The 27,942-nt window shown below is 42.5% G+C and overlaps 2 protein-coding genes and 1 long non-coding RNA gene across 3 annotated transcripts in view; 1 reads left to right on the top strand and 2 right to left on the bottom strand.

Moving 5' to 3' along the window:
- Positions 1-774: 774 nt before the first annotated feature.
- Positions 775-9,998, top strand: LOC118407975 (L-dopachrome tautomerase-like; the record flags this gene model as incomplete). Its single annotated transcript, XM_035808579.1, has 10 exons — positions 775-1,302; positions 2,178-2,286; positions 2,571-2,684; positions 2,829-3,065; positions 3,416-3,635; positions 5,249-5,436; positions 7,306-7,447; positions 8,976-9,107; positions 9,530-9,641; positions 9,964-9,998. Coding segments are annotated over 8 exons (1,638 nt in total), but the record flags the coding sequence as incomplete, so codon positions are not given.
- A 10,620-nt stretch (positions 9,999-20,618) lies between these two features.
- On the bottom strand, positions 20,619-24,003 carry LOC118407974 (neurogenic locus notch homolog protein 1-like). The gene is made up of 4 exons (XM_035808578.1): positions 23,880-24,003; positions 22,895-23,113; positions 22,107-22,308; positions 20,619-20,726 (listed from the first exon to the last, which is right to left on the bottom strand). Exons 1-3 carry the CDS (start codon positions 24,001-24,003, stop codon positions 22,121-22,123), a joined length of 531 nt encoding a protein of 176 aa, XP_035664471.1. The 3' UTR covers positions 20,619-20,726; positions 22,107-22,120.
- Positions 24,004-25,679: 1,676 nt separating this feature from the next.
- Positions 25,680-27,942, bottom strand: part of LOC118407987 — a 19,690-nt gene continuing 17,427 nt past the window's right edge. The window contains exon 3 of the long non-coding RNA XR_004830229.1: positions 25,680-25,764. This is a non-coding gene — a long non-coding RNA (uncharacterized LOC118407987). The remainder of the gene's footprint in view (positions 25,765-27,942) is intronic.

Raw genomic sequence — 27,942 nt, 5'->3', positions numbered from 1 at the left:
AGCCTTGAATGCTTCCCTCATTAAATAATCTCCATGCTGTACCTTTTCCCAGGAGAGGTATGCTCCAGGAGATCGAGTATGGGATGGCAGGCGATGCCAGTACATCACTCCAAGGTTCTCAAACTTGTCCACCACGTCCTTGTCCAGACGAGGCAGGATTTCCCTTACGTCTGCGATCACAGTCTCACCACCATCACCGGGAGATGGCGGGTCCAGGCAGAATAATATTACCTACGATTAAAATTTGGCAAATCAAGCTTTATTTTGTTTGGCATACCTAACATCCTTTTCAGAAGGAATAAAAGTGACATGTTGTTATTGAACTAAAAGGACGAAAGCCTAGTCTCTGTAAGTGCGATTGATTTGAAAACCTTTACACCCACAGAGACTCAGTTTGAACCTTATTAGGCTCGCATATGGCGCCTTATTCACTTGCTGCACTGACCTTTTCAGGGAAGTGTGTAGTGTATGCCAGCTCATTGTGTGGCTCGATACAAAACTCGGGTGGCTCGTCGCTCGCAGTGTACACTGCCTCAGCCAGGCTTTGTCTGATGCCGTTTCCTCCTTTGAAGCCGGTCAGCTCAAGGCCCAAGTTGACCAACACCCTGGAAAAATCTCCCGCAGTCGCCAGAGGCAGTCCTCGGAAAAGCAAGGCGCCTTCCTTGCGCCTTTCCAAGACGTTCCGGATCACCTGTCGCATCGCTGGAGCACACTCCTCAGGGGAACAGTCGACCTTCTCCACGGGAGTGAAGACGTGAACGTACCCGTCTTTAGGTGGTGCGAGGAACTCAGGAAACTTGGGGCTGTGAGAACCAGGCAGCCATTTTCTCCCCCTGGTTCGTGCAGGGTGTGCCGCCAGTAGACGGGATCTTGTCCAAAGAGTGCTGCCCGGAGTTGGTCTCTCCGGACGGTCAGAACCTCGGCGTGTGCGGACAGACCGCCAGCCGGGGCTCCTGTCAGGACCTGACCGTCCCCGACATCCCCCACAACCCGGAATATCCCTTCACCAACGTGGACGACCGAGAACGATGGCCCAACAAGTTCTTCAACCGGACCTGTGTGTGCGAGGGCAACTTCTGGGGCTACAACTGCGGCGAGTGTCGGTACGGCTGGGCGGGAGAGAGTTGTGACCAGCCGGCCCCGCCAGTCTTACGGAAGAACATTAAGAACTGTACGGTGGAGGAAAGACGGCGGTTCGTGGACGCCTTGGACCAGGCCAAGAGAACCGTCCATCCTGACTACATCAGAGGTAAGGAACACTGGCTCGGTTTGCTGGGACCAAACGGCACGGAGCCACAAGTGGTGAGGAATATTTCCTGTATTATTGCCATGTCTTACCACCTGACCGCCAGTTTCTATCCGATAGTTTAACAAAGAGAGAAAGAATGGTTCGTAGTTTGACGACAAAATATCCTCATCAGGTTTATTGTTTTGAACTGAAGTGCATACGGAGGGGGGTCTCGCAACTATATTTTGATTAGACGTATAAATGTTAAATGGGGATTAAGGAGTCAACGTCTAGGGGCACAAACATTCCATGGAGATTCTTTCAGTACAATCATTCGGAACACTAGACAATTAATTCGTTGATTTTTTCCCCGAGGAAAAATCTTGTAATTTGTACCAATTGTTTTCCTCGGGGAAAACCGTAGACTTGTAACCGTGTGAACTTTTTAAGTCAGACAAGTGAAGTCAAAGTTTATAGCACAACAATTTCAACGGGTACAGTGTAAGACAAGGCGGAGTATATTGTATAAGACAACTAGCTATAAAGTAACATGTAATGTAATGCTGTAACAGTAGATGTAGATTCTAGGCTGTGCAATATTGAAAGAAAAAAAATCAGTGTACAATGTGAGATAAGGTCTGCATTATGTTGCGCCAGGCTGCTTGCTGATAACATAGATCTAGTGCATACTAGACTCAGGTTCTATTCTATCCATACACTATTGGAACGTGACATAGTGAGGATAGATTCTTATGTTTACATTCTTGAGTCCTTAACATCCTTAGCTTTTTTTGCTTGGATGTATTGGCCTAGGTATACAGAAACAGTGTCGGGGCATAACTTAAGTACATATGGAGTAAATCTCTTCGTGTCTCGAGTAATGATTTGCACTTTATAGACTACATGAATTCAGAATGACTACATAATTTGTTGTTGTTGTTGTTTTCAGGCGAACGTGACGATCTATAACCTGTTTGTGTGGATGCACTACTACGCCGTGAGGGACACACTCCTGGGACCCGGGCAGCCGTTTAAGGCCATAGACTTCGCACATGAAGGTCAGTATCACTTCCACTCACACAAAGATTTATCACAGGGCATGCATGTATTTTAATGAGTATCGCGGTTTGCATGGTGGTGAATGTGGGAAGGGGACAGGGAAGATGGACGAAGAGAAGGTTCAGGAAAGAGGGACAATTGTGAAAGGTTGTGGGGGTTATTTCTTGACAGTTTCACAGAAACGTTGAGTTAGTCAGTTGAAAAGTTGTCTAAACCAACTGAGTAATGCTCAAACCAGTTTGAACCTTGTTTAAACCAGTTTGAATCTGTTTTCTCCTGACAGGTCCGGCCTACAACACCTGGCACCGGATGCACCTGCTGTGGCTGGAGCGGGAGATGCAGAAGATGTTGGGAGATGAGACCTTCGCGCTGCACTACTGGGACTGGGCGGTAGGAGGTGCGTGAATGGATCTATCCTCTCGATATACTGCTAAGCAATCATTTTTAGTTAGACAGAAAAGTAGAAGGATCCGAGGTAAGTCTTAGTTTGATTACTATTTTAAGGAGACCATCTAACGACAATTTTGGGTGTGTGTTCTAGGTACGGAGTGTGACGTGTGCACAGACGACATGATGGGAGCCCGCCACCCCCTGAACCCGACCGCCCTGAGTACCGGCTCGCCCTTCTCCCGCTGGCAGTCCGTCTGTATGAGTCTGGACGACTACAACCGGCTGGTGACGCTGTGTAACGGGACGGACGAGGGACCGATCTTCCGGAACCCCGGCGGGAACGTGGACCGTCCGGCCGTCAGGGTACTGCCTCGACCCGAAGACGTCGGTAAGAAAAGTTCGACATTCTCACGTCATCTAACTAGAAAGCTGCTTAGATAGTATCTCACAGCCTCAGAAATTCCTGACGTACTATCTCAAGAAATAGACATTCAAATAAAATATGACAGTATGGTTGAAATGAGGTTATGCAAGTTAGCTTCCATACATGTTTGGCAATACCTAAATCTTGATTCGAAACTTCATCTTGCAACAAAATTATCTGCATACACTATTAACCAATAAAATCACTCGGAAAATCGTTCTTAATTTCTGTGAAATGTAATCCTGTACGCCATTGGTTAGTGCTTTGGCTGTGTTTTTTCAAGTTTCTGACAAGATTTTGTAAACATTTTCTAGGTCGCTGTCTCGACCTTCCTGAGTACGACCGCTTCAACTGGACCAGAATCGCCGGGGGGAGTTTCAGGAACAGTCTGGAGGGGTACAGCAACCCACAGGGACAATACCACCCCGACATCCGCAGTCTGCACAACCTCGCACACCTGTTTCTCAACGGGACCGGGGGAATCACCCATGCGTCAGCTAACGACCCCATCTTTGTGCTTCTTCACTCTTACAGGTTGGTAATTTATGAACAGATTGCAGGCGTTTTCCTGACTCTTTTTGGCGACGCCTCGGAGCCGACGGCATTTTTCTATCAGATATATATATACATACACGTCATTATCAATGAAACTGGTACCGGGTACAGTTAGCGATCAGACTTTAGACACTAGTCGCTCCGCAACTACTTTTCAGCCGAAATTTGAAACGTGTACTGTTTTAGTAATACCTTATGGTGCGTGTGTAAAGGTATCGTATTTTGTCGCCATTTTGGATGGTGTTTCATTAAACTGTCACTTCAATCGGCTCTAATTTATGTCTCGCAAACGATCGTCGCCATTTTACGTTCTGGGTCATAGGCGGTAGACCAAGGAATTGTCTTATCCTGCAGTCGGTTTCAACAAAGCTAATAAAGGCAATAGTGATTAAGAATGTCTTTCAGAAGACCCAATTAAGGTATTTCGGTTGGCTAAATTGGCATTTTGACCTTCCACTGTTTTCTTATTAATGAATTAAGAAGGAATGGAGCCATAACCAATGTTGATAGATGAGCATGAAAGAATTCTAAATCTGATTTTTTGGGGGCCAAATTGATGACGTCATCATTTTTATTGCCCCTAATATTATTTCTTTCTATGACAAAATACAGCACTTTGGTACATACCACTGCAATGAAACTTCGTTTTTCGTTGCATAATGATGAAAGCTACAAACTCACGGTTGCGCAAATTGATATCTACTACTGATCTGTAGTAATTAGACAATGTTTGTTTTCATCTATTTAAAAAAAACTAATTCTTGATAACTACAGATCGTTAGTAGATATCAGTTTGCGCAACCGTGAGTTTGTAGCCTTCATCATTATGCACATGAAAAACATAGTTTCATTGCAGTGGTATGTACCAAGGTGCTGTATTTTGTCATAGAAAAAATAATATTAGGGGCAATAAAACCTGATGACGTCATCAATTTGGCCCCAAAAATATCAGATTTAGAAGTTTTTCATGCCAATCTATCAATATTCGTTACGGCTTAATTCTTTCTTAATTCATTAATGAGTGAAATATGGAAGGTCAAAATGCCAATTTAGCCAACTGAAATACCTTAGTTAATGTATCCACGACAAGTAATTCACAGGTTCACAGTATAAGTGTTTTTAATGCGCCTTTGTTGAAACCGACTGGGCTGTGGGCAGACTACTGGCCTCCCGACATACATTCCTTTCCGTGGCGTGAAAACCTTCCCTGTTGAACATCACGAATCGCCCGGGATACGTACACGTACACACGCGCGCATTGGCGACCAATTATGTCAAATGACGAACGACCGAGAGGTCAGTCCAGAGTGACCAATATACAACTGATTGATTAATTAAGTTTATTTGCAAGTTCGTGCCCGAGGGCTAATTGCAAGTACATGGTATGAACATAGTAGATATACAAGTGACAATAAACAATTATAAACAATATTCTACTCTAATACTAGTGTTGGCTATTTCTAAACAGGTTGGGTTTGACTTCATGTTTTCTAAAATTTGTGGGTTCTGCCATCAATAACAATTACCTCATCCCGCCCATTTGTAATTGGCCAACTAATGGTTATCAAACCTAATTTGTGTCTTTCCCACAGCGACGCCATCTTTGATGCCTGGTTGCGTCTGCAGAACAGCTCGTCGCAGACCGGCTACCCGGAGGAGGGCGCCCCTATCGACCACAACCTGAACAACACCATGGTGCCCTTCATGCCTGTGATTCGCAACGCTGATGTCTTCCAACTGTCTGAAGACTTGGGATATGCCTACGATGTCTTACCTCAAAGTCTTTATTATTTTACATCTTTCCTTCTCTTTCTTTCCTTCCCTTTCTGTCCTTCTCTTTTTTCCTCCTTTCTTTTTTCTTTCCTTCGTTCTTTTATTTTCTTTTGTTCCTTTCTTTCACTCTTTCTTCTTTCAGGAGAGAATAATGATTATTATTAAAAGTACACATATTAGTAATCATAAAATGTGTCTACTTTTTAAAAACAATTCGATCCATGCACTATTTACAAGATCAGAGAATGGCTCCGAAGCAGTGCAGTTGCAGGCATGGCCGAGGCCAAAGTTGCTTACCGTACCCAAGGAGGTTATATTCCTTGCCGTACCGGACTCAAGAGCTGCCCACCTAAGCAAAACATACCGTGTATTAAATTTATATCACTTTTGTAGACAATAAAATTTAACTGAAATGTTACAATTATACTGCAAATGTCAGTGAGACATCATTCCGACCAACTCTCTTTCGCAATGGACCGATCCCGATCGAACGTCATATCGAACAAATAGAACAAGATGGAACCACCTATTCTATTTCGAACACCTCCGTCAAAAATAGCCCCAGTTGAACAGGAATGGCCAAAGAAAAATGCTAAGCTATTTTTTGTCAAGGGCTACACTCACCGAGTATAGGTATTGTGGTAACGAGAGCCACTACATAGCATTACATTGATGGTGGGCAGGATGCACGTGTAGAGCAGGGGTAAATGTATAAGATATGGAACTCTGCACTGGCAGACTTTGTAGAAGTGTCGCATTAGTTGGTCGTAATACAAGCTTCCTCTCCACGAGTACCTGAGCTGCTCTCTTCTTGATTTTGCTTTTATCATGAATATTAATGCAGCTGTTATGCATGCAACAAACGCAGTAGAAACCCAGTCACAAATATATGTACCCTGGTTTTCACGTGCATCGACCGTAAGTCAGAAACCATGCACTTCTGCCATCCAAAAAGGTAATGATATGCGGTGCCTCCCACTTTTGCTTTGATTGAAATCATAACGCCCTCACTTCAACTTTATGTCATACCTGTGACGCGAAAACGTTCGATACGGGTGTTCCGGACCGGATGATAACTTTCCGTACGGCCCGGGGTTATCACAAGGGCTCCATTCGAATAAATCGAACTGTTTCGAGTGGACCGAGTACGGCGCCATCGAAAGTTCGAATACCTGATTCGGACGTTGGAACATTACTGTTGTAACGCATTTTTTTCGAGGGCAACCAATTTGTTCAACTTCTGGCGCATTTCGCATCAAAATAGTGGTTTTCTCAGGTGGGTATGACATAAATAAAATACAACACGGTGTATTCCGCATCACCCTCGGTCTCAGCCCTCCCGCGGGTCGGATCACCCTCCGGCCGTCGTGCGATCCGACCCGCGGTCGGGCTGATACCTCAGGTGATACGGAATACGCCGTGTTGTATTCTATATTTACCAGCCCCCTCCTCAAACGACTGTGCCCAGTGGATGCAGCCTTCAACAAAGAAGTCATGGCATTTTTTCGGCCCGGTCTGAGAGGATTTCAGGGTCCAAAGAGCTAAACCGAATTCAGTCGTTATTATCAGCTAAACAGCGGCGGCGGCCAGTTCTGTCCGACAGGCGCTGTTTTCGACGGAGGTGTTCGAAATAGAACATGATCGAACAGGGGGCGGGGCTTCGGGATGCCAGTATGATCGGTCAAAGGTCAACGAGCTCTGCATTGCCCTGAGGGGTGTGAAAAATCCTAAACGTCAATTTCGACAAGCAAATTAAGATTTCAGTCTTTGGAAACAAAAGTTTTAGGTAATTTTACACAGTTCTGTTGTAAATTTAAACATCAGCTATTTTTAGAAATGGCAAATGGTACGATTTATTTTACCCCTTGTTTTACAGTGGTCCGATCCATGAGAGGTCAGGGGTTAGCTGAACCATCATGGCGTCTCCCGGTGGAAATTCTCGGTCCCGCCGCCCGAACAAACGTCCTAACAGCCCTGCAGCCGCTACAGCCGGGGGGAAGAGACGCCGTCCGGGCACGGTAAAGTTCCTATACTTATATCAGTCAGATTTACGTCCGATTTTTTGATGGAGTCCCTTGTATTCTGAGTCGCTTAGTCTCAATAGACTGCCCCCCCCCCCAGTTGATGTTTCGTCCATAAGCCAACTTGACCTTGGATTTCTTTACGTTCATACAATAAAACTAGTCAAGATACAAAACCGTACCAAATTTTAGAGCAGAAATCCAAATGGTTCCTGAGATATAGCCAACTTTGCACTTTGGCGCCTAGCACAGGTGTCGGCACTGTACAAGGACTATCTGAGGGGCCGCTAATTGGTCTCATTATCTCAACAAATTCAATATTCTGGTTGACTTTTTCTGTTATAAGGGAGCTTGCCAGACCACATTCTAACGTTCTGAGTGATTGGGGTTGGGGGTTTGTCTTTTTTAGGGCGGAAAAAGGGGGGGGGGGGGAGTCGAGCGGGCTTTAGACCGCACTAAGTCCTATACTTAAGCATAGGGAACGGTCTAGGCGGCCGTTACCATGGTAACGGCGGGTCAGACGGTAACGAAAATGTTACAGTTCAAGTCAGCCGAGGTCAATTACTAACATATCGGTCAAATTTAATGTGCTTGTCCATCCCTGGGGAATTCACGCTGTGGATGAAGGTCTCAGAACACAGTTTTTCAGGTATGGGGATTTACATGGTTAAGGACCCCAAAGTGAGGTGGTTCGACGACTCAAAACCTATAGTAGGGTGCAGATACTATTCACAAGAATTTAGTATGTTGAAGTTGAGGGTACAAGCTACAAAATATCTGAAGATGAGCATAGATTTGCCGGCTCGTTTTTCCATAACAGACACTTTGATTTGACCCCCAGCGGAGGTCATGGAACTGCAGGCGGCGAACAGGAAGTGCCGGTAACATATCAAGGCGCAAATTCCCGCCGGCCGAAAAAGCGACGTAATCCAACTTATACAGTATGAACACCGATGTATTCCTCTACTATTCACCACAGATTCCACCTCGCTGTCGTGCACGGAAGAATAAATACGGCCTTTGCAAGTACCGCGATGCACTATTTTAACCCGAACTACTTTTGGGGACGGGGGTCGCGGATAAATACTGTGTTATGAGACCATAATTATTTGCCGCTAAAATAAGCCCTTTCACAGAAATCAGACCGCATTTGCGGCGACAGCAATTGTAGGTGGTATTTGCAAAAAGTAAGCAGTCCTTGTCTTATTTTATTTGATTTGCATAACAACGCCCTGACGGGTTTTGTTTACTTTTTGTGGGCCTTACCCTGACGTCCTGACTTCTGTGAAAGGGCTTATTTGCGAAGAAATCTAGAAATTCGACACTCCGCAGTAGTCCGATTGACTGGTTCTAGCTTTAATTGCACTTAGCACCTGAAGCATCCGTGCTACCTGGAAAATATCTAAAAAAATCCAGCTGTCTCTCCAACTGCACCTACCACATGCATCAAGGAGGTTAAAAATATTAACATACTTGAATGCATGTACTGTATTTTTAATGGTTCCATCTTCTTGTCACCCCGCAGCCGTCAGCAGCTGCTGCATCTGCACCTGAAGCACCCGAGGCAGCTACAGTTATTCAGAACCCAGCTGCAGCTACAGCAGCACCCGAAGCTACACCTGTGAAGCAATTTGTTTTCAAAGACCAGAATTTTGTGGTGAGTGGTGTCAGGATTTTGTATCATAAAACGTTAGTCATGATCATGTGTGCTATCAACATGAAAGGTTATGTATTCAACACTATTTATTTAGTTTGTGGAATGATTGACATAACAAGTGAGTATCACCTTCTTAAGATGTCAACCATGAGACTAGAGTGTAAGGATTGATCTACTCATGTCAGGAAGGACCCCTTCTCCTGTGTGAAAGGTTCTTGTAAAATGCTTTTGGTGTGGCTGTCCTGAACATAAGGCATGCATAAAAAACAATACTGAACAGAGACCATGGGTGCTATGTTCTTCTTTGCACAAAATAGTTTTACACCACCAGCTGGTCCCTATTTAGAGATGGTCACTAGAGCAGGTGACTGAGTTGTTGATAGGCCACTTGTAGATATTTTGTGTCCCTTTTTTCCCCTTAGCATTCTGGGAAGGGTGGCGTGTCAGCTGGAAAGAAGACGAAGACGTGGAAGAATCTGAAACAGATCCTCGCTATGGAGAGGACTTTACCATGGAAACCAGAGGACCCTACATGTAAGACTGAAGCCTTTGGTACCTTTTTCCAGTGAAGATTAACTTACCCTTTGTATTTAACCTTCTCATTCTGTTCTTTATGCATGTATATATATATAATTGTTGTATTCTTTGTGTGTTCGGTTCAGACTCCTTTCACCTGTCAGAAGGAGAGAGATGGGCTCCACCTTCCAATACCATGCCCTAGACACAGTGGATTACATTACCAATCTACTGCTCCTATGGCCTCAAAAAGGTTATGGGGCTAGATTTTACCCTAAACAATGATTGGGAATTGTACATTATTTTTTTCTGTTCTCTTGTTTTGTTTTACACTTTGCAGACAGCAGTTTGGATGGACCTCCTTCCTTCAAACCAGCAAAAAAGTACTCAGATTTATCAGGCCTGCCAGTGAGTATTGATTAAACCCTCAATTAACTTATATCAATAGATGTAGCTGGTCAATGCAACATGTACAATTATTGTATTCGTCTAGTTACAGACCGGGTGATTTTGATTTTATCCACCAATTTTCACACAGGATTGCATCAAATTTACCCCCTTATTCTGTTATTGAGCTTTGCACCATCAAAACTTTGCATGATGTACAACATTGCATGATGTACAAAATGACCAATAAACTGGTGGACGTACCAACTGATAAGTATCTAATACCAGGTCAAACAAGAAATCTTTTTAAAAAAGCTGTGCCTTGCCGCGTATTTTATGTTATTTTGGTAAGATAGACTAGATTCTACGCTTAAAAATCCCGAGTTCCACATGTCGCCCCCCTCCCCCCCTCATTATCATAATTTATGTCAGATGAATTATTGGCACATTAAACAGGTTTTGTAAAACTTTTTGACCCACAATGAATATGCATTACACTACACGAAAACTTGAATATCCGGTCGTTTTTGGGGTTGCATATGTCCCGTGAAACCTGGTGTATCCGGGGCATGTGCAGTCATATCCTGTTATGACAAGCGCGGGTCCTGCATATTACCGCTTATGCCTGCACATCCGGTAATTAGACATGTATGGGGATATGCGGCCCCTGCTCACGTCTCGTGTCTTGAGTAATGCCAAACAAGAGACCATCTTGTGTGTGAATTGATAGACGTAATGATACATCCGCTTTACATAAAAGTACTCTCCAAGCGGATGTTTATTGACTTGTCTGGCATTTTCAGTCAACAAAACTCACAAACGCCTGATATAAACGAATGCATTGTTTTACAAGAACAAAGAAAGGCCTACGCACGAATGGCGCATATCATCGTTTTCCAATGAATTGTTATCTAGAACGAACACTAAAAATAACTTTGAGGGCATCGTATACCAGCGTTTGGTATTATTATATTCTTAAGCGTCGGTTTTACGTTTTTAGCTAATCAACTAATTTTACCTTTTTTTTAACTTTTGACACAAAAGAAAACATGGCTTACCCACGCTCAATTTTAATATTCGTTTTTTTTTTTTTGCTGCGGAAGTTTGTTGCCTAGATTGAACTACACGAAATGGACATTCTAAGTAAAATCTAACACGTTTGATGATAACATTCTCCACCATTCTATGGTGGGGTAGTCATTTTACGCCCTAAGCTTATCAATGAAACGGCCGCTTCAGTCTAAAGACCAATGTTGTGCTTTTGAAACAAAAGAAAACATGGCGTATATGATATACCCACGCTCGCATTGGAAGCCTTCATTCGTTTTTATCCTTGTGGATAATGCTTGTTGCAACAAAAATATGTTTGTTACCAGACTGATGTATGAAATCATTAACAATTACAGTAACACATTTTCACCTAGTTCCTTGTGGGTATTGTTTGACTGTGAACTGGCCAGGTGACAAAAGCTGAATTTAGCTACAGTGGACCTCCCGACCTATTGTGTCTGTCTGTATGCAAATACTCATCAGAACTAGCCAATTGTATTTCACACAGCATGTAGGTGTTTGAAAATAAGGACCAATCAACGTACATGTCAACATTTTCAAATTTTACAGTTGGCATTTCAGAGCTAGACTTCTTTCTGTGAGGTTGCGCTTTTACGCAACGAATCCCGATAGCTGGATATCTGCATGCACGGCAGACAACATCAGTGAACACTGAGGGATTTAGAATGATACGACCTCGAGACTAAACAACATCTTGCCGCGTGGAATTTGAACTGCCTACGCTGGAAGGATTGGATTCTGCTTGGAGTTTTAAACAACTGTAATTTTATAGCTAGTATCCAGCCTTACGTGCGGGCAGGCGCTGTAGAGTACGGTGGGGTACGACTGACATGCTCGGTTGTGATTTTGCGGACGGTTTGAGACTACGTCACACGTCGCCATGTAGGGCTGGCTTAAAAGTTGCTGCCGGAGGCCGTGGTTGGCTCGGGTGATTTCTGCTTCGGCCCCGTGGACAGTGGAGGCTGCCCACCCGTGTCGCGATGGATCAATGGTTACCACAAATCTTCACGTTCACGTTTAGAAATTTTGCCGCAGCTGTGCTCCTGACTAACAAAAGTCTGTGCAGAAGACGGGTGGACAACAGAATGTATGATAGCGGGAATGCAGAACTTCACAAGACGTAAAAGGAGCATCATTCCCAGCACATATGGAGGAAATCGTCAGGACAGTCTACTGTCCAGAAATACTTTGAAAAAATAAAGAAAATTCATTCACCATTCAGAAAGAATAAAAGCAAAATAAACACACTACAGGGAGGGGGGATCCTAGGTAGGGCAGGGTAGTAAAACAAAGCTGCTTTCAATGACAAAGGGTGCTCTAGTCGAGGCCTGGGTGAGATAATTAGGTGATAATTAGGTGCTAACAAGGGTGCATGTCCCGAATAGGCAGGCATATGCAGGAAATTTGGGTCGGATGAGCGGACATGGGCGGGACATGCACCGGGATGGCCAGGCACATATGCAGGCATTATCGGCCTCCATATGTCCCGCACACTAATAGTTGTGAATCTCCGGGTCATATGCAGGTCCGTCTATACCAAGTGTGCGGACGGCATATACCCGTTATCGGCCACATATTTTGAATATCTGGGTTTATATGCAGGAGTATTCGACCCAGATATTCGCTTTTTCGTGTAGTGTTATTTTTTATTGACAATGATCTTTATTTGCATGACCTTGCCCATATGGGCTAAATGCAGTAGTTACATAAAACTTTGCTGTAAAGAATCTTTACAGTGGCAGTGGGAGAGACAGAACAACTAAGGCTATGCTACACTATAAGTACATCTATCGTTTACAAAATAGTCAAATATGTAATGCTATACTATTCTACAATTTACATGTCGCTTTTCTCTTCTTGAAACAAGTGTATATGAATTCACAGAGTTTTTGCAGTACAATGTTGTCAGATGATTTCATTATGTATACAAAAAGCTCATCTTTTACTAACTGTTTAGCTCGTGTATCAAAATTCAGGGAATTAATAAAAGAATTACGTATATCACTATATAACTCACATTCCAATACAAAATGAACTTCATTTTCAATATCTTTGGCGTTACAAAGTGTACAGATTCTATCACTCGGAGGAGTCCGGTTGTATCTTCCTACTTCTATTTGTAAAGGGTGATCACTAATTCTTAATTTAGCCATGGCTCGGCGATGGCTGAAATTATGTATATTTAGGTACTGTTCTCTTTCGTAGGTGTCTTTGAACTTCCTGTACGTTCTTAGTTTGTTTCCTTGATTTTCCTTTTTTCCATTAGAGTTGAGTTCGGAATAGAAAGTCTGTAGAAATATGTCTTTCAATCTTTGTTTCACTTGCGACTGAGCTGATGGTATATTATAGTCTTGGTTCAACAGTAGGTACCCATAACCAGACTCCTCGAGAATCTTACTTACATTTGAAAGCCAACATGGTACCTTACGTCGGTGTAGATCTTGTTGTACAAGGAGTGCTTGATATTGTAAACTATTTGTTGGTACTTCTCTAGTTAACCTGCTATAATAAGAGTAGAGCCTGCTGCAAGCCTCGATCCGCAAAGGAAACCTGCCAAGTTCCGCTCTTGTGGCGAGGTTACTAGCATTTCTTCTTACTCCAATGATAGCTTTACAGAATTTCAAATGTGCTTGCTCTAGTGGGGAATTATCATTTAAACCAGCATTGCCCCACACTTCTGCACCATACAACAATATAGGTACAATACATGCATCAAATAACTTACATTGCAGTGATACTGAGGGATTATTTTCGCCCAGAGTTGTTCTAATGCTAAACATCGCTCTTAGCGCCTTCTTTTGGAGGGTTTTCATGGCTGTGCTGAAGTTACATCCCGCTGTGAATACCACGCCTAGATAACAATATGAGGAGACTACATCTAGGTCTTTGTCTAATAAATAGAATTTAAAGTTTGACAATATTTCTCCTTTTCTATTAAAAATGATAATTTTTGTTTTCTTGAGGTTTACTGTTAGTTTCCACTTGCTGCAGTAGAGACCGAGAATATTGATTGCATTCTGTAGGCCACGTTGACTTGATGATAAGATAACAACGTCATCGGCATAAAATAAACTCGATACTTGAGATGAATGGAGAATAGGAGCATCCAGGTCTCCTGTATTGAGATCGTTTACTAAATCGCTAATGTACAGATTAAATAACGAGGGGCTTAATACACAGCCCTGTCTCACGCCGATTTCTATGGGGAAAGTTTCACTCAAGCCTATCTTGGTCTTTACACAAGCTTCTGATTGATTGTATAAACTATTCATGATATCGAAGAATTTGCCAGAAATGCCTTTTGAGAGAAGTTTGAATAGAAGACCATGATGCCAAACGGAATCGAAAGCCTTCGATAGATCAACAAAACAAGCAAAGAGTCGTTTACCGGACTGTGTGTATTTAGAGATTAGGGTTTTCAATATAAATATATTATCTGCTGTTCTGTATTTTTTTCTGAATCCTGTTTGGTTAGGTTTTAATATTTCGTTTTCTTCCATAAAAGTTGACAATCTTTTGTTAAGGATCGAGCTGAATAATTTTCCGAGACAGCTTGAGATGGCAATACCCCGATAATTGTTTGGATCATCTTTTCTTCCCGACTTGTGTATTGGGACAATATAGCTTCTCGACCAGTATTGTGGGAAGGTTCCTGTTTCTAGTACGCTATTAAATAGCTTTGCGAGGGGTCTCAGTAAAAGTATTTTTCCCCCTTTTAACATCTCATTAACTATCATATCTTCCCCGCTAGCCTTTTTGGTTTTGAGTGCTTGAATCGCAGTGCAAATTTCAGATTCTGTGACGCAATAGTCTAGGGGTCCTTGACTTGTGTTATCTTTTTGTAAAACCTTTAATTTGTTTAATATTTCTTTCTCGAAATTGTAGTCAAATACCTGTTTCTCTAATCTAGACCTGCTGTGAATGGATTTAAAGTGCTCTACCCATGTATCTGTTGGTATGACTTCTTGATCTGTTGATTTTTCATTCTTTAGTTTTTTTAGTAGGTTCCAGAACGCTGTTGGGTTTTTGTCCTGCAGATTTTGTAGTTGTGTTAAAAGATAGTTTTCATGTTCCCTTTTACGTTTTCGAATAAGTTTGTTAAATTCTTTCTTTTTCCTGAAGTAACTGCCTCTTATGAACGGGTTTTTTGGGTTGCGCACAAGTAGATATCTTAAATTTCGTAGCTCGTTTCTCGCCTCAAAGCAGGATTTGTCAAACCACCGTTTGTTTCTTTTAGATTGTTTCGATTTCTTCTTATGTTTTACTTGCAAAGACATTCTGCCCGCTGTCACTAATATTTCTTGAAACTCTTTTACTTTTTGGTCTAAGTCTGCTTTTGTTGTTGCACTATTAAGACTAAAAGACGAGAAGTCTTTTAATTTCTGAGTGATTATCGGGCAGTTTAATGCATCTATAAATTTTTGGGTAGAGTCTGGACCCCAAACAAATCTCTCTGGGAAAAGACGTGAATTTGATTTTGCTACTTTTACATGTTCAAATGAACGTGATGCTGACCTAATATTTAATGAGACCATACAATGATCTGAAAAGTCTGTTAATGGGTGTACTTTGAACATACTGATGTTATGAAATAGTGTACTGCTGGCGATTACATAGTCGACCGTGCTACAGCCATTGGGCTGGTAGCAGGTGTATTTGCCACTCAAATCCCCCAGTATCCTCCCATTCAGTATGCGTAAGTCAGACTGGGTGCATAAATTTGTCAAGCTTTTGCCAAAACCGTTTGCAGGATTTCTATCGGAAAAGTTTCTAGGGATGTCTATATTAGTGAGCATTTCAGGTTCAAGGTCTAAATCTAAGGGGTCATCTTCATTAAAGTCTTGCAGAGAACCTAACCGGCTGTTGAAGTCTCCCCCAAGAATCACATAACCTTTCGAGGAAAACAGCTCTATGTCCTGCTCTAAGACATCAAAAATCGAATCGTCGGCTCTTTTATGAACGGCCGAATAAACAGGACTTATATATACACTACAGAGAAAAACATCTTTGGGTGTACCTAAGAGGTCTTTTGATACACGAACCCAGAGTAAATCATTACATTCAGAAGTACCCCGTTCTCTTTTGATGTGTTTTTCAATTTCTTTTCTAAAATAAAATATGATTCCTCCTGAATTTCTTTTAGCTTTCTGATGTTTTTGTCTAAATGATGAGAGATGATGAAAATTTTGAAAGTCTACTTCTGATGATTCATTACTCCAGGTTTCAATAAGAGCAAAGAGATCCAGTTTTTCTAATCTACTTCTAAAACTATCTTCTTCAAGTTTCTTACCCAATCCATGTACATTCCAAAAGCCTATATTCAATGAACTGTAAGGCATAGTTTTGCAAAACCAGAGTACTGACTTTTTCCCTGCTTTTACGATAAATAAGCCTACCTTACTGAGGAGCATTCTTAGTCATCTACACTTGTAAAGTTTCTACTATATCTTGTTGTTGCATTTGTCTAATACCACCCAAGGTCTCATATACTTAACGTAACTTAACTTAATATCCAGCGAAGTTGTAGACTCCGTTTATGTATTATTCTTTTAAGTATCACAACATTTCTATCGTTCTGTATGCTATCCAAATATCGTGAATAATGTAAGGATACGGCGCTGGAGGTTAGAACCCTCTGTAGCTGCGACGCCAGGCTGGGTGATCTTCGTGTCGCTGGGGTTGAAACCACGTTCTCGGCCCGTTCATCTCTCCTGCCAACCAGTCCAGGTATGGGTCGCCATAACCGTGGATTCCGTGGAGTGGTGTGTTGAGCGGTGGATGCCAGTCTGGGTTCTGTCCGTCGCGTGGACGATAGTCTGCGTTCGGTCGGTTGTGGTGGTGTGTACGCCAGTCTGAGTTCTGTCGGTCGCGTGGACGATAGTCTGGGTTCTGTCTGTCGTGGTGGTGTGTAGGCCAGTCTGAGTTCTGTCGGTCGTATGCACGCCAGTCTGAGTCAGGTCGCTTGTACGTGCGCCAGTCAGGGTTCTGTCGCTCGGACGGGCGGCAGCCTGGATTCGGCAAGTCGTGCGGACGCCAGTCTGGGTTCGGCTTCCAGTCAGAGTTTGGGTTTGATAGACGCCATCCTTGAGATGTGCGTTGCCTGGTTTGCTCTGACGTCTGCGTGAGACTTGCTTCTGAGCGGGTCTGTCGGTCTGCCAACTGTGTTGGAGCACTGGTCCTTTTTTTCCCTCTATTGTAGGGACCCATTCCTACAGTCGGATGAATGGCAGCCTTCCAGCTAGCTGCCAGCACTTTAAGGCCGTCTCTGTTGAGGTGGTACCCATCTTGTTTGTACAGAGTTGCCTTGATGGAACCATTTTCCCCTAGATAGCTGTTGTCTGCCAGGCTGATATAGGAGGTTTCTTGGTTGAGAATATCCAAGAAAGTGTTCACGTCTCGTATGACTTCCATCAGATGTTTGTCGTTTCTCGGCGGTATGGCAGACATAACTATGGTCGCGTTGGGGTATTTTGAGTGTGTTGTCGCTACCAGCTGTCTCAGGTTCTCCGTTACACCGTTTGCCGCCCTTTCCTCTCTTACGTCATTTGTCCCCACGTGGTAGACAATGCACTTGGGATCCGAGTACACCGTTGTTGTGATCAGTTCTATGGCTTGAGGAACTGTCATCGCTGAGTGTTTGTCTGTTTGTTTACCTGGGTAGAGCACGCTGGGGATAATGCCTTTTGTGTTTGAGTCCCCAATGATGACTATTTCTGCTAGGCTGTTATCACCTGAGCGCCTTGGCGCTGGCCGTGTCTGCGGCTGGTCATTGTTACGTGTTGAGTGGGATGATTGGTCCTTTGTCTTGCGTTCTGCTTGTAGTTTGTTGTCATCAGCTGTGCCGGACTGTGACCGACTGCTGCCGCGGATAGCTTTTAACGCACTTGCGATCTGTTCTGTACCTGTTGTATCGTCCGATAAAACCTCGAATCTGTTTCTAGTGGGGATGGTGAGCACGGCTGCAGCGGTGTTGTTTGATGACTCATGTTGTCTTGTTGAGGGAGCTGTTTTTGGAGAGGTGTCCGCCTGACTCACGGTGCGGTCCCCGCTTTTTGTGATTTTCTGTTCCAAGAGCATTATTCTGTTTCGTAGGTTTTTGTTCTCTGCTTCTAGTGCATTGACGCGTCTTTTTAGTGTTTCACTGTCGCTAGTTTTTGCCATTTTCTCGGCGGGAGTGTCCTTTGTTTTCGACAACAGAGCTTCCATGTGAGAAATGCGCGACGATAAGGTGTCAATCAGCGAAATGCGCGCAGACAATGCGTCAAACTTCTCGTTTTCGTGAACGATTCTGTTTGTCAGAATAGCCTCCAGCTTATCTACACTACATTGGAGCATAGAAAGTCTATCGTTGTTGTTCCCATCGATCGCTGCACTGGTGTGTGACCCAACCGTCATCTTTGGGGTTGTTTCCTCGTGGTCGTGTGACCGAACCGTCATCTTTGGGATTGTTTCCTCATGGTCGACATTTTGGCGTGATTCGGGCGACTCTGTGTCACTGTCAGCTGCAATACTATCCAGTGAGCAGTGATTGCATATGAACACACTTTCCACATTTTTGATTAGCTCGTGTAGTATGAACTCATGCACGCCAGTACACGCATAATGGAACCAGTTATGACACATGTCACACTGGATAACACCGGCATCCTCGGGCCCAGGGCGGTTACATTCATTGCACATGATATCTTCACATTCCACTTCAGCGATCGTACATGTTGATGCCATCGACTTTTTCAACTCTTCGAAGGTGTACATTACCCAGAGGTAACATGCTGGGCCTTGTACCAGGATCTTGCAAGTATGATAGATGTGTAGAGTTACAGTACCAATGAGTTCGTCTGTGTCTGGGTCATGGAAAGGCGCTGTAACAAACTAAGTTCCTTCTGATGTAATTTGTGATATATATTTATATAAACATGGTGAGTTAAAGCGTAGATTTATTACGCTGGACCACATACAGTAACATGCGTCTAGAAGAGCGTTTTAATACTCGCCTGGAATGTACTATTGTCTAACTAAGCCATAAAACTCGGCAAGGAAAGAAGGGCCTTTGGAAGGGGCTTTGGAAGGGCTGGGTTAAAAGGTCCGTCCGTCCGTCCATGGAAGAAAGCTGGCGGCAAGGCAAAAAGAACAAGAAACAGTCATACCTTCAATTACCAGAGTTACCAACCTAGGACTGATGTGTTAAGAAATTCGTATTTTCCCAGAACTATCGTAGAGTGGAATTTGTTATCACTAAGCACAGTAGGGGCATCTTCTCTGGATAGTTTTAAAGAACACTTGCAGATAGATATGCAAAAGATAGTTGTGACGGGTTGTTCAGTGTAATATCAGAAATGAGAAATGGTTCATTGACATTGAAAACGGCTGCTGCCATTATGCGTGCCTTTGAAGCTGGTGTGTTACGCCGAAGGGCGGTTATACCAGCTATATAGACACAGACATAGAAGCTGGTGTGTTACGCCAAAGGGCAGTTATACTGGCTATACAGATACAGGAAAAATTATTCCTTAGATTTCAGGTTTTTGTCATGAGTTATTTACAGTAAGACAAGAGTTAGGTGCCTGTATATGACACATGGATCATGGCAAACATGGAAACTGTCAAAAACATGCTTTGAGAAGCAAACACCTTTTTTAAAATCATCATGATTACCTGTAATTGCAACATGCCTCAATACTACTTTTACAGCTTTACAAACTGATATATTTTCTCGAGTCTCAAGTGCTGGAATAACTGTACATATCTGATACTATATCTGATGTATTCTCTGCAGGCCTCCTACACAGATCCTCACACCAAGATCAGATATGCCAACACAGATGAGTTCTCCAGAATAAGAATGCTGCCATCAGATATTGTGACTGGATACCTGGCTCTGAGAAGAGCAAATACACCTGTGCCATAACTCCAAAAACTTTTTTTTATTAAAGACAAAGGCTGTACCACAAATCCTTGACTTTTAAAAATCTTTGTTGAAATTTTAGAGCAGGCTAAGAACGTTATGTCCCCTATGCTTGATGTCCTAAGTGAATGAGCTTGTACATATTTTAAAAACATCTTTTCTATTACAAACATATTTTCTCTTATAAACATAAGTTCTTTTATGCAAAGATATGGAGTCAGTGTAGTAAGTTCTTGATTCTGGCACAGTTGTACAGTAACATTTGGTGACAACAAAGGCTGTATTGCAGAACAAAGAAGAAGACAAAAATGCATCAGAACATCAGTTTAAACTTGCAAGATGTCATGCACTGACACAAGACACTCGAGTTGTTCTACACGTTTTATTGATTCTGAAGCCACCCTCCATCCTCCACCCGTCATACAAATCAAATATCTTTAGATATATGGAATCGTATAGGGTTATATCGAGTCAAATATGAAATCAACAATAAACCGATGGACATCTGTAACTGAGCAGTTAAGAAGAAAGTTGTGATTTTAATTCGTCAAGATGTTCAATATGATTTCACTAGTATATTATCTGGGGCTTGGAAAGGAAGTTGTTTTTGAGAATTCTATCATTGGAAACATTAAGTAGCTCAACTTAAAGTTCTGGAGCAAGGTTAAGTGTCGTTGGTCTGTCTCAGTCGATTCAACAAAGGCTGACCTCACATCCTGTTCAAGCCAGGGGCAGGTTGCCTAGAAGGTAAGTGTATGAACAGGTGTTAACAATCACTGGTCTTAAACTATTCTTCATAGGCGGTCTGAAGATGGGAAATTCTAAATTGATTTTTGTGTTATCATAAGAACAACGTTATGTATGTAACACAACAAATGGTTTATTTTAAAAATCAAGAATCATGCAGCCAGGGGCTGAAATACTTGTTGTTCTACTTGTTGCTCCATTACGAAGTCAATGCTAAATTCTCAATTACACCCGAAGAGGTTAAAATATTTGTTATTAGTAATAGAAAGAATATGCAATCTTAAAAGTGGTTCCACTTTAAAACTAGACATGCCTATTCTATGAAATCAACATAGCTTTTGAGTTTTGTATAGATGACAAGTTTATCATGGTCATGGAACACTACACTATGTTAAGATGATCGAATTTTGATATCTGCAAGCAGGTCCACACGTTGCAAAATCGTTACTTTCCGCTAAGACGGTGTCCTTGAGTCACTAACAGACTTGGTCGGCAGTTATCTTATCGCGGGAAAATCGCCCTGGAGATTGAAAATTTGGTATTGCGCAGCGACCGAATGGAGAACATTCACAGAACTTGACCAAGCCAAACCCAAAATGCATACTTATAATCCATATTCCGGTCCGGTCGCAAGGTGGTGTCGATCTCATCAGACGCTTAAATGTTGCTATGTTTGTATCTAATTTCATTGTCGGAGAAAGCTCATTCCATTCGGTCACTACAAATTTGGTATTGCGTAGCGACCGAAAGGAATGAGTTTCCTCTGGCCAAAGGACGTTATATAACGTTCTTGCTCTGACAATGAAATCAGCTACAAATTTTGCAACGTTTGAGCGTATGATGAAATTGACAGCTTGTCCCCCTTGCGATCGGAGTATGGATTTGCCAAGTTGTGTATTTGCTTTGTATAATATATAATTTGTTACATGTCATATATGTGTTGATGTCCTCTTAGGTCCCACTGTAAAGAATTCAGGGCTCGAAATACCACCTGCATATGCAGGTTAGTGCAGGTAAAAATGGGACTGTGCAGGTATTTCTGGTGTCTACCTGCACCTAACCTGCACTGGTCCATGTACTGGGTTTGATACATAAATGTCCTATGATGTAGGTGTTTGTTGATTATTATTAGTTACATTGACTGGTACCACATATAAAGTATTAAAAAAACAATGGTCCTGAACAATTTTAGTATGGTCCATACTTCCTAAATTCATGGCGGTGCAGGTAAAATTTGTCTGGTGTAGGTAATTTTCAATGTTACCTGCACCAGTGCAAGTATGCAGAAAAAGATTATTTCGAGCCCTGGCATTGTTTTCCACTGAGATTGGCCACCTTGGCTAAATAAACCAGAAATAAGAAAAACTACTCACCTCGAATGGCCCTGTCAAGCCGTCCCTCCACACTCCACCACCAGTTGGCGGACTGTGCTTGTCTCTCCTGGTTGGGAGGACACCAGCTGATTGAAGAGCTGTTGGAAGTTGGAGATGATTTCGGCTGCGCTGCTGTGACAGTCATTGCCGTAGAAGTAGTGGACGTCTCCGACAAAGTGGGGTCGTCCGGGACGGTACCTTCCTGCGTTAAAATCCGAAACAAAGGCGATGTTTATTTTTATTCCATTATGAGAATCGGGTGCATGAACTATATCCAGCATACACTGAAAGAGGAAGACATTATAATACATAACAATACACCAGCAAATCAACATGTCCTATATATACGTTTCAATAAAAAGTACCAGTATTCAATTTAGAAGGTGGACCCCATCCCTTTTCTACCCCTCCCCAACCGAAGTCATATAACCATGGTCATCTTTACACATGGGTGGCTTGGGGAAAGACGACGTGTGAAGTGCCTTTTCCAGTGACAACCGAGAATCGAACCCTGGACCTCGCGATCCCTTATTCGCTAGCCTACCCGCTCGACCATTTGACACCAAATCGCTATCACTTTCGTATAAAATGATAAGCCATGTTCACACAGGGATGCCAGTGCCATAATGTTCTAAGCAATGAAGTGTTGTTAATAATGGCATTTTTTAGAAAGGTCCATACATGTATCATCGTTGTATAGAATCTATGATTGTATTGGTGTCTGCTAATGGCAAGAGAGGATAAGAGCTGATCGTTTTTGGCGTAAAAAATAGCTTTTGAAATCGCACCTGTACAGTCTGGCCAAGGACTACCCTGACCCACCACAAGATCGGAGTCAGCGAACCACTCCCCATCGGCCCGGCACGAGTACGCCTGGGCAGGTTCTATGGCAAACTCCTTGTCACCCTGACAGAAGACAGTACAGAACATGGCCCCTGTCGTGTCGTCCGTCAGCGCACAGGCAACGGCGCCATTCATGGGTGGATCGTAATCTTCACTGCAGGGAGCTATAGGTAAAAAACAATAATGTTGTTATGCGTTATGTTTTATGAATTCTCTTCTTTTTGCTGCTGGCATACCTTTTACCTTTGGCAAGATAATTCATTTAGAAGCCACTCGTATATTTGTATAAAAATGTAAAAATGCACACCCGGATGCCGGCCGGCTCATTATGCTATGCAGGATCTGCTTCTAGATAATTGTTTAATATGATAAAATTAGACGATATAACTGGTTCTTTATCTATATTTTCCGACGAGTGTCGTGATATGTGATTTTTTTCTATTACATATATGCTATACCGATTGGTTGAACTACTGACAAAGTGAAAATTATGAAATTGGCATTTTTGCAATGTCTGGCCGAGGAACCGTCAAATTAAAACAAACAAACAAAAACAATTCGTTGCAACGATATTGGACCGAAAAATTAAGTCGCAAATGCTATGACGTGGATAGCAAAGAGTTAATCAAGTATGAAAAAGACACTCATGCAACGGCATGAAGTTGTATAAAGTGTATTTAAAGGTAACAAAACTATATGTATGTCCCATGGGCTGCATGCGGTAAAACAGGAAGAATGATTATAAAGCTTTAACACTCTGTTCTTGAAAGTTGGACAATGTCTTCACGGCTACAGTCTACCACGCTCTTTGTTTATTCATCATTTGTTTTTGTAGTAACGTTACTAGTTGTCCCAGCAATTATACCATTGACTGGTGGACTGAAAGCCGTAAGCATTACATGATGAATTTTTAAGTGTTGTTGAACTCACCCGTTTGGCATCTCTCTCCCTTGAAGCCAGGTTGGCACATGCAGGTGAAGGTGTCGAGGCCATAGATACAGGTGCCGCCGTTTTCGCAGGCTCCTGGGAAGCAGTGGTCTACATCGGATTCCATAGCTATTATCACAGGTACTAAAGATACATATTTGTGAGAATGAGAGATGGGAAAACAATTTTTGGGAAAAATTATGAATGATCAAATGGATGAATGCATGAGAATGCATGAGTAAGATTTTATCAACGTGTGTGGTGCTTTATGCGCCCAGACCGAGTAGGCCTAAGCTTAATATCTATAAGACACAAACATAATATGATACATGTTAGAAAAAGACATGTTAGAAAAAGAGGTACAGATCCCACTTGTATGGATAAAGACTTATATATACCCACGCTCGTACCCAGCGCCGCGAAGAAGCCATAGGTTTAGATTGTGGGCTCAACCAATACACAAATAAAACTATATGGAATCCACAGCTGTCATTTTCTTTTGTTTTGTGTTTGTCTCAATTATCTTAGCAAATCGTAAGTTGTGTGACTCTTGTGTGCGTCTCTATACAACGTGAGACTGTACCCTAGTTAGCTAGTATTTTCCACAGTTACCGAGGCGAAAACAAGACGAAAGTTTACTATTTCGGGGGTAAAATGTTGCCACAATGGTGATACGTTATATCAAAGGGAACTTTAAAATGTACCTAATTTGGTGGCGCTGCGAGGGTGTTAGATTACCCTTCTAGATTGCCGAGAGGGGACTTATGTCACGGAAGGGGGTTTGCTATGGGAGACGCCAGCCAAGCCCTGGCACATTGAAAAGTGTACATAAAGGCACAGAAAGACAGTGCCAATAACTCACCTTTCTGACATTACTGGCATACAAACTTACCCTCATATGAAAGCCCATCATCTCAGCTGTGATAAAATACCACTTTCATTAGAAATCATACGGCATAATTTGCAGAAAAATACCCCCAAACCCTATCACCCCCTCAAACGCATAACCACCAAGGGAACAGAGCCTTACACAACAAGGAAATAGTCCCAACTTCATATCCCCTGATAACCACAAAAACTCAGCTTTTTGGCCATAATCAGAAAGTAGAAACCCTCCCCAGTCACATTGACCTCAAAACTGCCAGAATTTCTACCCATTTTTCCAAGAAAAAAATCTTAAAGTTTTAGGCCCTGACCTACATACTACAACCATCAATTTGCATGCCGAATCGCTGGCGGATCCCCTGCTACGGCAGCGAGTTTGGCCACACAACATTCACGTCCCCAGGATACTACCGCCCTCCCAGCATGCTTCGCGCAGAAAAATACGTTCTCTGTCCCAGGGCTGTCTTTGCGAACAAACCGCTAGTAGCCCTCATGCGGCCAAAAAGTGAATTGCATAAAAGACTCGCACACGCATATTCAGTGGAACAAGACAATTTATTACGACGCTGTGAAGGAGCGTGGTATATATCTGTGTTTGTGCGTGTCCACTTGTTTGTACATTGTAAACTTGCGGATATAGCTCAATCTTTATCCGACAGGGTGATACGTTTTCTTTAACAAGAACATGTTTTCGGTGCCTGCCTTTTTGTTTATGCGTTTCTATGTGAACTACGTACATGTAAAAAGGAAGGTGATTTTTATCCAGTTTTAGCTCACTTAAGGGCCAAATATCAACGTGACATCCGTCATGTGAATAATGATTTGAATTTTATATCTTGTGTTCTGCTATACTAGCATATGCATAGAATTTTACTCTACTCACCGACACAATGCGATGTCCCCGACAGCTGATACCCTGGCCGGCAGTAACAGAAGTAGCTGCCATGGGTGTTGTGGCAGTAATGGTCACAACCACCGTTGTTACAGGAACACTCGTCGATGTCTAAACATTTAAAAAGAGAGGATTGATACCTATCAATTTTTGCCGAGTAGGCTATGTCTAGTGTATGTGTGTCTACGTCGATGCAGGTTAGACATCCAGGTAGTAAGATGCGCCATAAAGCAGATACTCATGCAACTGGATAAGATTTTGGAAACGGTCAGACGTTTCATTTAGCATCCACTAGTTTTAGACAATGGCACTGAAGAGATCTTGTCGGAGAGGGTTTTTATATCCTACACATGAAAATGGCACTCCGGTAATAAAATAAAGTTGGATAACGTAGTCTGTGTAACACAAACTCCCGCTGTCCAGGTCTCTAACTGGCCCCTCCCCGCGGAGTTTGTGCTCCACTAGCTATAAGCTGGGGGAACTGTTGTAGAAAATACCAACACCAATGGCAAGCCAGGATTTTGGTCAAGCCCCCATTACCGTGGAAACCGGTATATTAGCATGTCTCCACCACCCAGACGGTGGGCGGGCTAGTTGCCTCTCCCATTGTCTGTGAAGGACCCATGGGGGCAGAGGCATGTTTGTGTTGGGAAAACAACATCTTGTGGGGATTTCAAGAACCTTGAAGGAATCTTGGAGCGCAGACTTTCCTGGAACTATTATTTTGCCTGGTGGTGAGATTTTATGTGGCCAGCAACGAAGTACATTTTTTTTAAAATCTATATGGGTAGACAACTGCAGAAAAACAGTTGGTTCACAAAAATGCCATGTTGTTGTGAAACTTTGAAACTTTGAAACTTTATTAGAATAACCATTAGCGGTGGACCCTAGGGTCCACCGCTAGTCTTCCTGGTATTCATTCACAGAGACAATACATTATACAAACATGGTTGGCAACTAGACAAGTCACAAACACATCTAAATCAATAACATATTTACAATATACATAATTTAAAAATTGACAATCCTGTCGCACAGTGCTTGTAACTACTGGTGGAAGTATTTGTGCAAACCATCCTTAAACACTCTCAGGGATTGTGTGGATTGCATGACAATTGGAAGGTTATTCCACACTCTGACAGCCCTGTACATGAAACACTTCATCAGTGCGTTAGTTCTAGGTTTCTCTAACAGAAAAGATTGTTTAGCAGCAAAACGGGTTCTGTAACTATGCAAGTTGTTGACCGAACGCAGTTGCCTACTGATACAAATAGGTTCGTTTGTGAGTGTTATCCTTTTAAATGTTGTCATGGTGTTTATTGACAATCTCGTGTGCACAGGTTTCCACTGTGGCTTCGACTGAAACAGACGAGTTGCCTTGTTCTGCATTCGTTGCAGAAGGTTTATGTTAGTTTTAGTTGTGCATGACCAAACTGGGCTGCAATAATCGATGTGTGATAGTACAAGGCATTCTATTACAATTTTTAACAATGTTTGATCCATAAGGTATGCGCATCTTTTGATCATCCCCAGTGATCTAGCCATTTTCTTAGATGTTAATTTTGTGTGAGTATTCCAGGTAAGGCACTCATCTACTGTCGAACCAAGTAGTTTTACCTCTGAGACCTGTTCGATAACCTTACCATTTGCAGTTAATGTGAGTTTGGGTTTAGCAGACATTTTGGGCTTGCTCCCCAGTACAATACATTTTGTTTTTGAAGTGTTCAAGAAAAGCCGGTTCACTTTAACCCAGCTACAGATGTTGTTTACCTCTGTCTGTAGATTATGTGAGATAGTTTCAATAGAAGGAGCGCATATGTAGGCTGATGTGTCATCAGCATACATATCCGCTGTGGCCTGAGTGATGGCAAGCGGTAGATCATTAGTATAAATGGTAAAAAGAAGGGGCCCTAAACGGCTCCCCTGGGGCACACCGCAAGGCAGTTCCTTAAAGGAAGAGTTTGTTCCATTGATGTGAACACATTGTTCTCTTCCCGTCAGGTAACTTGCCATCCATTTGGTGGTAGATTCATCAAAGCCATAACATGCTAATTTCGAAAGTAGACAGTTGTGATCAACAAGGTCGAAAGCTGCAGAGAAATCGAGGAAGATGGCGCCTACCAGTTTCCCCTGATCTATACTGTGGTACCAATCATCTACCATGTGCAGCAGTGCAGTACAGGTTGAATGGTTCTTCCTGTATGCATGCTGATTCTCAGACATAAGTGAATTCTTCGAGAAATAGTCTGACACTTGTTTGCAAACAATACGTTCCATTATCTTACTAGT

This window comes from Branchiostoma floridae, unplaced genomic scaffold, assembly GCF_000003815.2.
Source record: "Branchiostoma floridae strain S238N-H82 unplaced genomic scaffold, Bfl_VNyyK Sc7u5tJ_1514, whole genome shotgun sequence".
NCBI classification, from domain to species: domain Eukaryota; kingdom Metazoa; phylum Chordata; class Leptocardii; order Amphioxiformes; family Branchiostomatidae; genus Branchiostoma; species Branchiostoma floridae.
This window is presented reverse-complemented; position numbering and strand designations above follow the sequence as displayed.